At 38.0% G+C, this 18074-nt stretch overlaps 2 protein-coding genes across 5 annotated transcripts; one reads left to right on the forward strand and one right to left on the reverse strand.

Moving 5' to 3' along the window:
• Positions 1–5374: 5374 nt before the first annotated feature.
• On the reverse strand, positions 5375–8992 carry LOC133541868 (transcription elongation factor 1 homolog). The gene is made up of 4 exons (XM_061885574.1): positions 8783–8992; positions 5952–6083; positions 5803–5873; positions 5375–5722 (listed from the first exon to the last, which is right to left on the reverse strand). Exons 2-4 carry the CDS (start codon positions 6065–6067, stop codon positions 5658–5660), a joined length of 252 nt encoding a protein of 83 aa, XP_061741558.1. The 5' UTR covers positions 6068–6083; positions 8783–8992; the 3' UTR covers positions 5375–5657.
• On the forward strand, positions 8363–16583 carry tmem205 (transmembrane protein 205). Of its 4 annotated transcripts, none has more exons than XM_061885569.1 (5): positions 8363–8692; positions 8757–9527; positions 12688–12803; positions 12875–13038; positions 15808–16583. In XM_061885569.1, exons 2-5 carry the CDS (start codon positions 9421–9423, stop codon positions 16108–16110), a joined length of 690 nt encoding a protein of 229 aa, XP_061741553.1. In that variant the 5' UTR covers positions 8363–8692; positions 8757–9420; the 3' UTR covers positions 16111–16583. The 4 variants fall into 4 exon arrangements, with proteins under 4 accessions (XP_061741553.1, XP_061741552.1, XP_061741556.1 ...); XM_061885572.1 differs by adding an exon at positions 10097–10212 and having other exon boundaries at positions 8365–9527; positions 12694–12803; XM_061885571.1 differs by adding an exon at positions 10097–10212 and having other exon boundaries at positions 8367–9527.
• The last annotated feature ends 1491 nt before the right edge of the window (positions 16584–18074 follow it).

The following is an 18074-nucleotide window of genomic DNA, read 5'->3' on the forward strand; positions in this document are numbered from 1 at the left end:
GGCCTTTTAGGTACCAATACACTATATTGTCAAAAGTATTTGGCCACCTGCCTTGACTGACATATGAACTTGAAGTGCCATCCCATTCCTAACCCATATGGTTCAATATGATGTCAGTTTGATTGATTGACTGGTTGAAACTTTTATTAGTAGATCACACAGTACAGTACAGTTTTGCCACAATACCCAGCAATATGTTTGGAGGAGAAAAGGTGAGGCCTTTAATCCCAGGAACACCATACCTACCGCCAAGCATGGTGGTGGTAGTATTATGCTCTGGGTCTGTTTTGCTGCCAATTGAACTGGTGCTTTACAGACAATAAATGGGACAATTAAAAAGGAGGATGACCTCCAAATTCTTCAGGACAACCTAAAATCCTCAGCCCGGAGGTTGGGTCTTGGGCGCAGTTGGCTGTTCCAACAGAACAATGACCTCAAACACATGTCAAAAGTGGGAAAGGAATGGCTATATCAGGCGAGAATTAAGGTAATAGAATGACCTTCCCAAACATGTGGACAATGCTGAAGAAACAAGTCCATGTCAGAAAACCAACAAATGTAGTTGAACTGCACCAATTTAGTCAAAAGGAGTGGTCAATAATTCAACCACAAGCTTGTGGATGGCTACCAAAAGCGCCTAATTGCAGTGATATATTAAAAATTATGTATGTATACAGTACATATTCCGTACAATTGACCACTAAATGGTAACACCCCAATAAGTTTTTCAACTTCTTTACGTCGGTGTCCACGTTGTCATTTGACCCAACACCCTTGATCACCCCCTGGGAGGTGAGGAGAGCAGTGAGCAGCAGCGGTGGCCGCGCCCGGGAGTCATTTTGGTGATTTAACCCCAAATTCCAACACTTAATGCTGAGTGCATTGCCAAATACTTTTGGCAATACAGTTTGTGTATTTCCATAAAAACAAAATTAAAACGTACACCTTTTGTATTAATTGATTGAAACTTTTATTAGTAGATTGCACAGTTCAGTACATATTCCGTACAATTGACCACTAAATGGTAACACCCCAATAAGTTTTTCAACTTGTTTAAGTCGGGGTCCACGGAAATCAATTCATGGTAAACATTTTACTATTATGGCTGCCCTTAAAGGGCCGGTCGCTTGTAGCATAAATGTGTAAGGCATCACCTCATGGTATTTTTTATAAGATTGCATTTGATCATTGTATATTTTTTACATACTCTCTAAACTGGAAGCTCAGTCGCCATCATTTTATCGTAGAATTGATGGTGTTTTTTCTACCTGTACTACTGTAAATAGAAAAATGGTATCACTGTTTTTACGGTAAATTCTGGCGACTGACTGGACAGTATTTTTTTTAGCCCTAAAATCGATGTAAAAAATCGCAGGCCACATAAAATGATTATTATCAATGTTTAGGTCAGGCTGATTATAAAAATAATACTAATCGAATTTACTGCAAAAGAAGGGACTCATACAAACTAATGAACATTTTTTTACCCATAATTATGCAGTGCTAAAATGAATACATTCTTACTCAATTAATAATAAATAATTTGTTTTTTAGACAAACTGTCAATACAATTCAAATGAAAATACAGCTTCACCACTCGAGACTTCTTCTGTTTGTTTGAGATTGTCATTACTGACACAAGTGGTGAAAAAGTGTATTACAACTGAAGACTGCTGCAGCCCATACAAACCACAGCTGAGAAAAAGATCATTTTTTGGCAGCCCTTTGTGGTTAAGAAACACTGCGGTCCTAAACCCTAACCAGTGATTTTTTCCTCCTGTCTGCATCTAACGTCTCGATGATATTGAAAAATGTTCTTCCCTTATTTCCATGACTCCACCACTTTTGACGAGGTGCTTAAAGGGGAACATTATCACCAGACCTATGTAAGCGTCAATATATACCTTGATGGTGCAGAAAAAAAAACATATATTTTTTTCACCGATTTCCGAACTCAAAATGGGTGAATTTTGGCGAATTAAACGCCTTTCTGTTTATTGCTTTGGTGGCGATGACGTCAGAACGTGACGTCACCGAGGTAATACAGCCGCCATTTTCATTTTCTACACATTACACACACGAGTATCAGCTCTGTTATTTTCCGCTTTTTCGACTATTTTTTTGGAACCTTGGAGACATCATGCCTCGTCAGTGTGTTGTCAGAGGGTGTAACAACATTAACAGGGAGGGATTCAAGTTGCACCACTGGCCCAAAGATGCAAAAGTGTCTGCCGCCAGACCCCCATTGAATGTGCCAAAGTGTCTGCACATTTTACCGGCGATGACAGACATGGCACAGAGATGTATGGATAACCTGCAGATGCATTTGCAACGATAAATTCGACGAAATCACAAAGGTGAGTTTTGTTGATGTTGACTTAAGTGCTAATCAGACATATTTGGTCGCGGCGTGTCTGCCAGCTAATCGATGCTAACATGCTATTTACCGGCGGTGCTAAAGCAGACATGGCACAGAGATGTATGGATAACCTGCAGATGCATTTGCAACTATATTACGTTTCCTTCCACCCACATTTAACGCGAAAAAAACACTTACCAATCGACGGATTTAAGTTGCTCCAGTGTCAAGAGATGCGAAAGTCCTGATCGTTTGGGCCGCACATTTTACCGGCGATGCCAACGCAGCTATTCGGCCATGCTATGGCTATGAATAGCGTCAATAGCTATTCGCTCTATAGCTTCAGTTTCTTCTTCAATACTTTCATACTCCAACCATCTGTTTCAATACATGCGTAGTCTGTTGAATCGCTTAAGCCGCTGAAATCCGAGTCTGAATCCGAGCTAATGTCGCTATATCTTGCTGTGCTATTCGCCATTGTTTGTTTACATTGGCAGCACTGTATGACGTCACAGGGAAATGGATAGTGGTTTCGAAGATAGCGAAAATAAGGCACTTTAAAGCTTTATTTAGGGATATTCCGAGACCGGTAAAATTTTGAAAAAAACTTCAAAAAATACAACAAGCCACTGGGAACTGATTTTTGTTGTTTTTAACCCTTTTGAAATTGTGATAATGTTCCCCTTTAATAAATTGAGCGCGCTCCACCCAAACAAGGCCACCGGCCTTGACATTATCCCCTTCAGATTCCTCAGGGACTCTGCCACCACCATTGCCCCAATAATCACACATACAATAAACCTCTCACTCAAACAAGGCCAAGTACCAAGGTTTTCCAGATAGCAAGACTAACCCCCCTTTATAAAAAAGGAAGCAAATTATAACCTGGTAACTATCGACCTATTTCTATTCTCAGTTCCATTTCGGGAGTAATGGAAAAAATAGTTTATGAACAGGTTGATAGATCCCTTGCTACTAATAAACTAATGTACAAATTCCAATTCGGCTTCAGAACTAACCACTCCACTGACACATGCCTTCTCTATCTGACCGACCACATCAAACATGAGGTGGACCCGGGCATGGTCATGCTGGACATTCAGAAGGCATTTGACACCGTTAACCACGCCATACTGTTGGATAAGCTCAGAGCAATCAGATTCGATAAAACCTCATCGAGCTGGATGCAAACTCACTTGGAGGGGAGGAAACAGGTGGTAGAGGTGAACGGCACCATGTCCCCTCCCCTCTCAGTAAGCTGTGGAGTCCCCCAAGGCAGTATACTAGGACCTTTACTGTTCCTAATATACATAAATGACATGCCATCAGCATGCCACAGTGAATTGTTCCTGTTTGCGGATGACTCGGCCCTGCTGGTATCCGGCAAGGACAAGTCACAGGTGGAACACATCCTCAGAGCTGAACTCTTTACTATTTGCACCTGGCTCGCTGACAACAAGCTATCCATACACTTAGGTAAAATGGAATCTATCCTATTGGGGTCCCATATCAACCTTAAGAAAGTCAGTGACTTCACTTTAAAAGTGGGTGACATTGTTATCACCAGGAAGGATGAGATCACCTACCTAGGTTCCATTCTATAGGCTAATCATTCCTGTGATAAAATGGCAACCAAGGTAATCAAAAAGGTCAACCAAAGAATGAGATTCCTCTACAGAATCTCCTCTCTGGTCAACAAAAGCACCTTGAATATTCTAGCGGGAACACTCATTCAGCCCTTTTTCGATTACGCTTGCATCTCCTGGTACCCCAGCCCCTCAAAAACCCTCAAATCTAGACTCCAATCATCCCAGAACAAGCTAGTCCGGTTACTTTTAGACCTCCACTCCAGATCACACCTCACTCCAACCCACTTCTCCAAAGTGGGCTGGCTCAGGGTGGAGGACAGAGTAAAACAACTTGCACTGAGCCTAGTCTATAAAATCTGCTACACCTTCCTGATACCGAACTACATGTCAAACTACTTCCTTAACGTAAATGACCGCCATAACCACAACACCAGGGGGAGCTCCACAAACCACGTTAAACCCAGATTCTGATCTAACGAAGGTCTTAACTCATTCTCTTTCTATACCACATCAATGTGGAATGCACTCCCAACAGGTGTAAAAGTAGGTGCATCTCTATCCTTCTTCAAAACCACTCTAACACAACACCTCCAGGCAACTTCAACACTTTACTAATATCCTCCTCCATTCACATCCCACCTCCCCGGATTGTAAATAACCTAATGTAAATAATCAAATGTATTTCTAATGTATAAACTTGTTCTTATGCTATCTTAACTCACTATGTTCTCTGCTGGCTGTACATATTCTAGTAAGTAAGACCTACACTGTTTTAATGTCCATTTCTCTGTTGATGCAATTGTTGATGACTGAAGTACTGATATCAACCAAAGCTCCTCATCCCACCCCCCGGATTGTAAATATTCTAAATAATTCAGTGTATGTACTATGATGATTAACTTGTGTGATGACTGTATTATGCTGATAGTATATATTTGTACCATGAATTGATTAACGTGGACCCTGACTTAAACAAGTTGAAAAACGTATTCAGGTGTTACCATTTAGTGGTCAATTGTACGGAATATGTACTGTACTGTGCAATTTACTAATAAAATTTTCAATCAATCAATCAATCAAGAAACTTTTTTAGTCAAGATTGAATAATTACACTTTTTGTTGGGTGATCATCTCATTGCTCCTGCAAAAATTATGGCATTGATATTTGGATTCCCCAACTTAAACATGTAGTACACACAATCAAACTTTTTTTTTTAATTATTTTAATTGATTCAGTGGAAGAAAAAGCAAATTTTACAGTGCATTTATGGACCTTTGTGAAGTAGAACGGCTATAGTGATAAATCAATCGTAACATTTTTCTATTACAGCTTTCACTAAACATGATATTTTTGCAATAAAAACACTTGAAAATACAGCTCTGAGTCACTCTTGTGATATTAAAAACAGGTCTAAAATCGAGTTGGACAAATTACACAACATTGTAAAATAAATTGTTGGTTTTTTTCCCTTTTCATTTGCTTTCATCTTTGCATACCTGGCCAAAGCACACAAACTACAATTTCAAAAAGCACAAAAGAAAATGCATATTATTTTATGGTACTAAATTAATCCTGCAAAGGGGAGTTAATAACAATGTATAATACTGGAAATATGTTCAATTAATAGGAAACCTACTTTAAAAATATGCTGTGTCGACTTAAAAGCTCATTATCTAAAATAAAGGATGCATTACACATTTTCAGCTGATCACTGATTGGCTGCTTCACATGCATCTATCCAGTCACTGTAAACATCCACTGGCTCCGACAAATCTGTATCAAAAAAAGTTGAGGAAAAAAAAAAACCAAAAATATATATAACAGATATATAATGCAACACAACAAAAGGATACATGTTATAGGAGTCTGGAACTCCTCCAAGCAAACGCTGCATGATATAATTCCTGTATTTCGAGTTCTCTCCCTGAAAACAAACAATATTCACTCTTTAGTTAAGGAGGCATTTTGTTGTGTTTTTCACAGAATACTGAGTTCATCTTACATTTTCACGTCACATGACTTCTCGTGGTTACAAAACGGGCACGTGAATTGGGTGTCCAAGTTGCCTGTCATTTTTTTCTTCGGAGGAGGCTTTCTCTTGGACTTTCGGCGCCCCATTTGTCTTGTGTGGCAGCTGCAGAACACAAAGAGAGCGAAAAACTTTGGAATATTTCATACTTTCACAGCATTTAAAAAAAACAACAACAACCATGCTCCAATACTGTTAAAAGGATATCATGCAGAAGTGACAAAAATAAAACATCTCAGGAAAAGGTCACTCCATTTGTGTGTGTGTGAAGCAATGTGGTTTAACATCCACCCTAGGAGATTTTGCCCTTTGGTTGGGGACCCTTTGGGACTGTGTGACAAGGGGTGGCACTTTCGTGACTTCTGCTGTGCTTTTTTTGTGAACTTCTGGATCTGCCTCCCGGGAGCTTCTTGGCCATAGAGACCAGCTGTTCGGTTGGGTCTCTGCCCCACCAGAGTCCGTTTGGAGAGACTGGAGGAGGTGCGGATGAAGAGACGGGGCTGCGGAGCTGGCGCTGAGCGCTGGGACAGAGAAGCTTCACAGTGGGTTGGCTGAATGAGCAGGTATCGGACACCTCGGTCTCCTTAGACGCATCCTCGCTCATCCATGCGGACTGGACACTGGCCGAGAGTTGCTTGCTTTGTTGGGTCTGCTCCTGTCTCTGGCCATGCTCCCCCCACCCAAGCAGAAGTCCTTTAATGTCCTTTGATGTTTTCCTCTTACACACATGTTTATGTGTGCTATGGCTATGATGTTTGTTTCCCTTGGCCTCAGTCTGGACCCCCTAACCAGGGGCTGTCTTTCACCTTTTGTGTAAGGGGCGCCGGAAGTTGGCAGACCCGTCAGCGATCTTGTTCCGTCTCCCTGCAATGTTTTTTTCTGCTCTTGAATGGGATTGTGCTGAAAATCTAAATTTCCCCTCTGGGATTATTAAAGTATTTGTGATTTTGATTCTGAGAGCATTGTATACAATACTTATGTATGAACAGTATAGCTGATTTGGGTATTTGTGAATATACACACTAGATATAAATGCTATTGGATCTCCTTTTATCATTATATGTTTCACAGTACTAGTAAAGGTGTATCTATATCACTGTGTGCACTGTGCCTTTAAAAAATCCATCCATCCATCCATTTCTACCGCTTATTCCCTTTTGGGGTCGCGGGGGGCGCTGGCGCCTATCTCAGCTACAATCGGGTGGAAGGCGGAGTACACCCTGGACAAGTCGCCACCTCATCGCAGGCCTTTAAAAAATAATTATAAATTTACTTTAAAACGCTTTCTACCTCTAACAACCAAAAAAGCTATGAAAACTATGATGCTGTGTTCCAAATTTGAATTATTTAGGGAACTTGTGTGAGCCTATGGGTTTACACACATATATTTCCACACATACATACATACATGTGTGTATGTATGTATGTATGTATGTATATATATATATATATATATATATATATATATATACACACACATACACATATAGTACTTTATTTATTCCTTCAGGATAATTAACATTTTCAGCACAATCCCCTTCAAGATCAGACAAACATTACAGGTAGACAGAACAGGATCGCTGACGGGTCTGCTGACTTCCGGCGCCCCTTACAAAAAAGTTGAGATACAGGTAAACATATTAAAATCAAATAAAATTAAAAAATTGGTCTAAGCCTGGGCCTCTGGAAAGGGGGTCCAGACTGAGGCCAAGGGAAGAAAAAAACAACTCATAGCCATTAAACACATCCCTCTTACATGTTTGTAAGAGGGAAACATCAAAATTCAAAGAAAACAAAGGACATGAAAGACATTAAAGCAGCGGAGCTGATAAAACCAGCCACTTCTACATACAGCTATGAATAAAAAGTAAAAGAAACATATACACTGTGGTGGCCTCTGCGGTGTTCCACACCATCGTCTGCTGGGGTGGAAACAGTATGGCCAGAGACAGGAGCAGACCCAACAAAGCAAACCAAGAGAGCCAACTCCTCTCTCTGCCGCCCACTAACTCGCAGCCATGTCCAGTCCGCATGGTTGAGCGAGGATATGTCTAAGAAGACTGAGATGTCCGATACCTGAAGCTTGTCCGTCCCGGCGCTCAGTGCCAGTCCGCAGCCCGAGATAGGCGCCAGCGCCCCCAAAAGGGAATAAGCGGTAGGAAATGGATGGATGGATTCTTCTTTAGTTTCTTTATTGAGTTTACAACCCCCTGGCGCTGTTTTGTACTGTTTCTGTACTTGTTCTGATTATTATTATTATTTATTTGATTGTATGTAAATGTTATATATTATAAATGAAGGTTTTTGAAAATAAAATAAATAATTACTATGTGCACTCTTTATGTTAAGTTACCGGAAGTCAAAGCAGTCACGTGACTCACCGGTACTATCGCGAGAACCACGCACCGACGTAATGGTGTGTTTTTTTGTTGTTTTTTAAAGCTAGTGTACTTCAATTATAGTACCGTTTATATAACAATATGTTTGAATAATGATCGATGTCTGAACTTGATAGTATTTATTTCATTTGAAAAGCCGGATACTAACAACGTACTGATGAGTAGAGACTAATGTTAATGTTAATGTTGCTAACCGCTACCAAGCTTAACGTTTACACTACCATCCATCCATTTATTACCGCTTGTCCCTTTTAGGAATAAAAGGTAACATGTATTTAGTTGAGACTTCAAAGAGCAGAGTACATAATGCCAAACGTAGGTTTTAACTGTACATCGACTAACAGGACGGTGAACTCATTGCAGCATTTTGTTTACACAGTGAAACACGATGAGAAACAGACGTACCTTCCGAGCGGGGTTTCGTCTTCAACAACCTCGCTCCGTATACCCGGTACGTTTTTCTGAATCGTCTACGTGGAAGGAGCTAGAAAAAGACGAAGAACCTTTCTATGAGGCATCCATGTTACTGCAAATTGTTCACTGGAGTGCCGCCGCCAAAAGCTAGTCCGTGACGTCTTACTAGCCGCGAATTCCGAGGGCATTGAATGCAGCATAGTAAAACGTATCCGTGTGCGTTAAAACATATATTTATATATCAATGGTAGTGCTTCATTGATCCGTGTGAAAGTTAAAAACTGATCTAAATTACAACTAAGGAATTACTATACAATTTATTAGTCTAATAAATGTCGAAAAACTTGGGAAAAAATAGATGTGACGTCATCAAATAAAGTAATGCTATTGGTTTGCATCACTCCCGTGGGCGGGTAACGGAAGTGGACTTCTAATATAACAAGTGCAGTACTACAAAGTAATATTGGACTCCGAATATTGTCAGGAATCCAGGTATGTCACGATTTTTTTTACATGAATAAATTTTAATGTCTAAGGAATTACTGTACCATTCATTAGTCTAATAAATGAGGAAAAGCTTGAGGGGAAAAAAAATAGCTGGTGACGTCACCAAGTAGTGGGCGGGCCTTATGAGCGGTAACGGAAGTAGCAATGCAGTGACTGCACTTCGGACTTCTAATATAACAAGTGCAGTACAGTATTACAAAGTGGACTCCGAATATTGTCAGGAATGCAGGTATGTTCCATTTTTTTTACATGAATAAATTGTAATGCCTAAGGAATTTCCTGTACCATTTATTAGTCTAACGAATGAGGCTGTCACGCCAAATTTCTTCCCCCCTACAAAACCTTCCCCCCCATTTACTTCCGGGGTCATGATTAATACAAACGTTTTCTTAACGCTATATTATAAAAATATAACGCTATATTATAAAAATACACACGTTTTGTTAACGCTATATTATAAAAAAAATTAAAAAACAATTTACAAACACAAGCTATGGGATGACGCATTTACTTCCGGTGACACGTTTCCTCTTATGTCATCCCTTAGCTTGTGTTTGTAAATTGTTTTTAAAACATATTTATAATATAGCGTTAACAAAACGTCTGTATTTTTATAATATAGCGTTATATTTTTATAATATAGCGTTAACAAAACGTCTGTATTAATCATGACCCTGGAAGTAAATGTGGGGGGGGGAGGGGGGTTTGTAGGGAGAAGAAATTTGGCGTGACAAGACAAAGCTTGGAAAACGGTGACGTCATTAAATAAGGTAATGCTATTGGTTTGTATCACTGCAGTAGGCGGGCCTAATGAGCAGAAACGGAAGTGGTAATCCAGCGACTGCACTTTGGACTTCTAACTAAATTCAGTATTGCAAAGTAATATTGGACTCCGAATATTGTCAGGAATTCAGGTATGTCCCGATTTTTTTTTCATAAATACATTGTAATGCCTTTTCAACGAAGTAATGTTGGTCATGCAAAACGTATAACTCTCAATTATCTTGTTGTCATGTCCAGAGTGGAAATGGTGCACACACTGTTTTACTGGTTTCACTTTGACACTTTTACTTTGTCATCTAAATCAGTGGTCCCCAACCACCGGTTCGGGGACCGGTACCGGTCCGGGATGCATTTGCTACCGGGCGCGCAGAAACATGATTTAATTTATAAACTACCGCTGTCCCGCTAAACACATCAATAAGCTTGTTAATAGATGGAAATTACAACTCCTTTGTTATAGTACATGGGACAATGCATATTAATGGACAAATAAAATGTTAATGTGCCAGATCGTGGCCAAATATGAATTTTTTCATGCTCAATTTTTGCTGATTTGATCTGCCACACGTAGAAAGCCGGTCCGTGAAAATAATGCATACATTAAACCAGTCGCTGGTTTATAAAAAGGTGGGGGAACCCTGATCTAAACGATGCGTTTTTAAACTTAAAAATGCCCACTTGACTTGCCTGTGCACCGCCTAACTACATCCTTATCTGTTGCACACACACCCCGAGCATGCTGCAAAATGCACACTCGTATCTTTGTGCCTGCTACGTTTTAGAGCAGGGGTCTCAAACTCAATTTGCCTGGTGGCCACTGAACGCAGAGTCTGGCTAAAGCTGCAAGAACATATTTCTTTAAAAAAATGTTGCATACTCCTCAGCATGTCTGGTTGTATAATGATTAGGGGTGTGGGAAAAAATCGATTTGAATTTGAATCGCGATTCTCATGTTGTGCGATTCAGAATCGATTCTCATTTTAAAAAAAGAAAGTTTTTTTTCTATCAATCCAACAAAACAATACACAGCAATACCATAACAATGCAATCCAATTCCAAAACCAAACTTGACCCAGCAACACTGCAATAAACAGAGCAATTGAGAGGAGACACAATAAGGACACAGAACAAACCAAAAGTAGTGAAACAAAAATGAATATTATCAACAACAGTATCAATATTAGTTATAGCCCTTTGAGACACTAGTGATTTAGGGCTATATAAATAATCATTGATTGATTGATTGATCATTTCAGCATAGCAGTGAATAAAAATCCCTCATTGACATTATCATTAGACATTTATAAAATGAAATAAAAAAGAACAATAGTGTCACAGTGGCTTAAACTTGCATCACAACTCATAAGCTTGACAACACACTGTGTCCAATATTTTCACAAAGATAAAATAAGTCTTATTTTTGGTTCGTTTAATAGTTTAAAAAAAATTACATTATTGCAATCAGTTGCTAAAACATTGTCCTTTACAATTATAAAAGCTTTTTAAAAAAATCTACTACTCTGCTTGCATGTCAGCAGACTGGGGTAGATCCTGCTGACATCTTATGTATTGAATGAATAGAAAATCCTTTTAAATCGGGAAAAAATCGTTTTTGAATCGAGAATCGTGTTGAATTGAAAAAATTCGATTTTGAATCGAATCGTGACCCCAAGAATTGATATTGAATCGAATCGTGGGATACCCAAAGATTCGCAGCCCTAATAATGACGTTTCAAATTGTATCCCTTTGTGCACCGCAACTTTCTCTGTGCAAATAAGACACGTCGGGATGCCCCTGTGCTCAACAAAGAAATATTGCATCTCCCACTTTTTCTGGAATTGTCTTTGCACATCACGAACCCTTCTCTTCACTGCAGGCTTTGAAAAAGACATGATTGGGGTTGTGGAATATATTTGTATTGAGCCGACGCACAGAGAATAATGTTATTTCCGCAATGTGCGTTGTTCCGCTTTTCCTCCCTACAGCAACACGGCGGTCGGCGTATAACAGCCGGGAAAGTACCGGGATTGTGAGCGCAAAAAAATGACGGCTCCCGAAGTCATATCTGGCGTCATATAGAAATATATGTAGTGTTCATCGTGTGAGGCAATGAAAATTAAGCAATTAAAAAAATAAATAAATAACGTTTTGAATTGGTCCAGGTTATCGGGGACTGTTATTACTGACGGACAGGTGTCGCGGTGTGACTGCAGCCGGGCACGTAAGAAAACCCTCGTCTCCATGGCAACGTTTCTGTCGCTTTCACTCATTTGCCACTTTTCCACTAATGCAGGGGTAGGCAACCCAGAACATTGAAATAACCATTTTGGAACCAAAAACCACAACGCTGTCAAGCGCCATACATATAAAACTTGGGGGTCGCAATAATATAAACTTACATATTAAGGTGGGGGCCGCAAAATAACATCTCGCGGGCTGCATTTGGCCCTTTGGCCGCGTGTTTGAGACCCCTGTTTCAGAGCATGCATTGAAATTGTTGACTAGGTTGCCACTTTTCAGAAATGACACAGTATTACTGAACCCGTATTTAATAACGTGCAAATGATACTGTGAAAGGTAAACACTATCGTGTCTGTTGTCTAAGTTGTAGTAGTGTCACCATGGCAACTGAGGGGGACCCCTCAGACTTGGTGAAAGTGTTCCACCTCCTGGTGCTCTCCCTCACCTGGGGCATGCAGGTCTGGGTCTCCTTCATTGCAGGTAAGAGGGGGACATATTTAGTTAACTCTGTGCACTTTTGTGATGTTTTTATTCACTTTGTGCGTCTGCAGGTTTTGCGTTGGTGTGGCAGGTGACTCGGCACACCTTTGGTCTGGTGCAGAGTAAACTCATCCCGGTTTATTTCCATTGCCTGCTGGGAAGCCACTTGATCAGTCTGGCTATTTATGCTGTGTATCATCCAAGAGAGCTGTTGGACACACATGAAACCGTCCAGGTAAAGAAGCACACAAAAACATACGTATGAGATTTATACCGCCACCTAATGTATGGAGGCTTAATGACAAGCTACAGTGCATTGATGGTTCCATTTCAAATGTGTTCAACGGAGTAAATTAAGTAAATAAATCAATCTTCAAATAATGACTTAATTGTGTCAACAATGAATTACAATTAAAATTGTACACCTTAATGTTTTGTTAAATGTCATTAATTAATTTAATGTACAAATATATGTATTCAACTACTTAGTTATTTTAGTGTTTAACAAATTATTTTCAACTATTTAATAAATTCACAATGTAATGATATCTTACACAATTTAATAATTTTTTTCATGTTTTAATGAATAATTTCATGACTTAATTTTTTCAGGTTTTAATCATTTATTTCAGAGGTTGTTACTTGTCAACCTCAGCTGTCAAAGTCAAATCAGGAAAGAATCAAATCCTGAAATAATTAGTTGAAACATTAAATTATTAGTTGAAGCGTAAAATAAACCATTCAATTGTGAAATATTTAATTAAAGCATTAGATAAGTCATTCAATTGTAAAATAAGTAATTTAATAGTTAGATAATTAAATACATAATTGATTAAATGTTGAAATAATTAAATAACTCATTTACAATTGATTCAATTTTGATACAAATAAAATACATTCATGCAGCTGCCACTAAGGTTAAAAAAATTAATATAAATAATTTAAATCCTGAAATTATTAAATCTTTAAATAGTTAATTAAAACATGACTTGATAATAAAATTCTGAAAAAAATCCATACATTGTGAAATTAAATACTCATCGCAGTAATTATATAAACAACTAATTGACCAGTTGATTAAATATTGATATTATTTCCACACAGGTTCATGCATTATTTAAATAGTTTAAGATATGTAGTATAATAAAATTCTGAAATAATCAAAACATGAAATAATTCATTAAATTGTGAAATAACATGCAATTATGAAATAACAAATTAATTAAATATTGTAAAAAAAAAAATATTATATCCAAATTAGTATACAGGGGCATTATAGCTTGGTTGGTAGAGTGGCCGTGCCAGCAACTTGAGGGTTCCAGGTTTGATCCCCGCTTCCACCATCCTCGTCACTGCCATTGTGTCCTTGGGCAAGACACTTTACCCACCTGCTCCCAGTGCCACCCACACTGGTTTGTAAATGTAACTTAGATATTGGGTTTCACTATGTAAAAGCGCTTTGGGTCACTAGAGAAAAGCGCTATATAAATATAATTTACTTCACTTCACTTATTTAAATTAATTTAGTAAATTTTGAAATTGTTCATTAAAACATTAAATAAGTCGTAGAAGTGTCAAATAAATAATTAAAGAGTGAAATAATTAAACAAATAATTGATAAAATGTTGAAATAATTAAATAACTAACTTACAATTGATTCAATATTGATACAAATAAAATTAATTCATGCAGCTGCAGCTCAGATTAATAGATAAACACATAATTTAAATCCTGAATTAATGACATCCTTAAATAGTTAATTAAACCATGAATTAATCATTAAATCCTGAAATAAATATATACATTGTGAAATTAAATGCTCATTTCAGTTAGTATTTAAATAACTAATTGCCCATTTGATTAAATATTGATATTATTTACACACAGGTTCATGAATTCTTTATAAATAGTATATAAATTGTAATATAATAAAATCTTGAAATAATCAAAACATGAAATAATTCATTAAATAGTGAAATAACACATGTAATTATGAAATACCTAATTGATAAAATATTGTAAAAAAATATTTTAATTAAATGAGTAACTTTTGAAATAGTTCATTAAACATGAAATTAGTCGTTGAAGTGTAAATAACTCATTAAAGAGTGAAATAATTAAATTAATAATTGATAAAATGTTGAAATAATTAAATAACTCATTTACAATTGATTTCAATATTGATTGAAATAAAATAAATTCTTGCAACTGCCGCTTAAGTCATTAATTAAATACATAATATATATCCTGAAATAATCACATCCTTAAATAGTTAATTAAACCATGAATTAATAATTGAATCCTGAAATAAATCTATACATTGTGAAATGAAATGCTCATTTCAATTAGTATTTAAACAAGTAATTGACTAGTTTATTAAATATTGATACAGTTTAAAATACATTCATGAATCTTCCACACAGGTTCATGAATTGTTTAAATAGTTTACAAATTGTAAAATAATTAAATCCTGAAATAAGTGACACATTAAGAATATAATTAAATTTTGAAATAACACATGAAATCATGAAATACAAATGGATTTAATATAGTAAAATAATGTATTAAATTAAATGAGTAAAATGTGAAGTCATTCAGTAAATACTTAAATCAATGTATTATAATTAATAAATAACACATTTAATTGCACGTCAATGTCTTTTATTGCAATTAATTAATTAAACATGTAGTAAATATTATTGTATTTATATTTTATCCCATTTGACGTTCCACAACAGTGAACAGGGCCAAATGTATTAAATTTAATTTCCCCTCAGGGATTAATAAAGTATTTCTGATTCTGATTAGTAGTAGTAGTCATGTTATGTATGAAAATAATACAAACACACCAGTGTGCTGCAGTGCCAACGACAACCACAGCAGTAACATTTAGTTGAAGTCACCCCTCTTGGAACTGACACCATTGTCAGATTATGCAAGTGGTCCTAATGTTATATATGCCGATTTGCTCACAAATGGTCTTCGTCTTCTCCTCCTTTGGCAGATGGCTCTATATATTGTGGCTCTGATCACGGCGGGTGTCAACGCCTGGTGGTTTGGCCCGGCAGCCTCCGAGGTCATGTTGCAGATGTGGGAAGTGGAGAAGGAGCACGGCCTCGGTAACCAGGTGGGCCTGGGCAGCCAGAAGGAAGGTTACGCCAAGCTGAAAGAGCAGGACCCCAAGTACAGAGCCTGCAGGAAAACTTTTGGCCGCTACCACGGCTTGTCCAGCCTCTGCAACCTGATGGGAGTCATGTGCGTCACAACTAATCTGATCTATACGGCTTTGAATCTAACCACCATTTAGACAAGGTGAGGGGTCTTCAGTATACAGTAGTACCTCAACTTTTGAGCTTTTATTGGTTCTGTGACGGCGCTCTGATCTCAAAACACTTGTATCTCCATTTAAACAAATTTATATCACTTTAATTGGTAATTATTGTCCAGGGTGTACCCTGCCTTCCGCCCGATTGTAGCTGAGATAGGCGCCAGCGCCCCCCGCAACCCCGAAAGGGGATAAGCGGTAGGAAATGGATGGATGGATGGATGCAGGGATTCTTAACCTTTTTGACATCAGGGCCCAACTTTTCCACTACATAGGGGCACAGAGCCCACTCCAGTATTAACGCGGAATTAGCAATTTTTTTTTACGTCCAGCGTCAGACATTCCTATCCATTACATCATATTTGCATACATCATATATCTATTGCAGTGGTCCCCAACGTTTTTGTATCCGCAGACCGGTCAACGCTTAATAATTTGTCCCGCGGGCCGGGGGGGGGGGGGGGGGGGGGGGGGGGGGGTCCTTTTTTCTTTTTTTTTTCTTTGTCATGAAAAAGGGACAAAGGGACGTTTTTGTGGTTGGTGCACTAAGTGTAAGTGTACATTGTGTTTTTTATGTTGATTTAATAAAACATTTGAAAAAATAACAAAACATTTTTTTTTTTTTTTTTTAATAAAGATTAATTTAAAAATTCTTCTGCGGCCTGGTACCAATCGGGCCACGGCCCGGTGGTTGGGGACCACTGATCTATTGTCTGCTCTAAATGTCAAAATAATATATATTTTTTTATGCCTCAACGATGCCACCCAAAAAATAAAAAAAGAGAAAAACAACAAAAAAACAAACAAAACAAACCAAAGTAATAATAATATTAACAAATTAATTAATACAAAAAATGTAATAATAATAATGATAAAACATACAATAATATAAACAGATAGTAAATAAATAAATATTATTATTTTATTATTATTTTTATTTTATTTTATTATTTTTATTTTATTTTATTTTATTATTATTTTCGGGTCTCCCCATGTCTAGCATTAAAAGATTACAGTTGGTACAAAATGCGGCTGCTAGACTTTTGACAAGAACAAGAAAGTTTGATCACATTACGCCTGTACTGGCTCACCTGGACTGGCTTCCTGTGCACTTAAAATGTGACTTTAAGGTTTTACTACTTACGTATAAAATACTACACGGTCTAGCTCCATCCTATCTTGCCGATTGTATTGTACCATATGTCCCGGCAAGAAATCTGCGTTCAAAGGACTCCGGCTTATTAGTGATTCCCAAAGCCCAAAAAAAGTCAGCGGGCTGTAGAGCTTTTTCATTTCGGGCTCCAGTACTCTGGAATGCCCTCCCGGTAACAGTTCGAGATGCCACCTCAGTAGAAGCATTTAAGTCTCACCTTAAAACTCATTTGTATACTCAAGCCTTTAAATAGACTCCCTTTTTAGACCAGTTGATCTGCCGTTTCTTTTCTTTTTCTTCTATGTCCCACTCTCCTTTGTGGAGGGAGTCCGGTCCGATCCGGTGGCCATGTACTGCTCGCCTGTGTATCGGCTGGGGACATCTCTGCGCTGCTGATCCGCCTCCGTTTGGGATGGTTTCCTGCTGGCTCCGCTGTGAACGGGACTCTCGCTGCTGTGTTGGATCCGCTTTGGACTGGACTCTCGCGACTGTGTTGGATCCATTATGGATTGAACTTTCACAGTATCATGTTAGACCCGCTCGACATCCATTGCTTTCCTCCTCTCCAAGGTTCTCATAGTCATTATTGTCACCGATGTCCCACTGGGTGTGAGTTTTCCTTGCCCTTATGTGGGCCTACCGAGGATGTCGTAGTGGTTTGTGCAGCCCTTTGAGACACTAGTTATTTAGGGCTATATAAGTAAACATTGATTGATTGATTGATTGAAATAGAAAAAAAACTATAAACATATGGACTGGACTCACTATTATGTTAGATCCACTATGGACTGGA

The sequence above is a fragment of the Nerophis ophidion genome, linkage group LG23, assembly GCF_033978795.1.
Source record: "Nerophis ophidion isolate RoL-2023_Sa linkage group LG23, RoL_Noph_v1.0, whole genome shotgun sequence".
NCBI classification, from domain to species: Eukaryota; Metazoa; Chordata; class Actinopteri; order Syngnathiformes; family Syngnathidae; genus Nerophis; species Nerophis ophidion.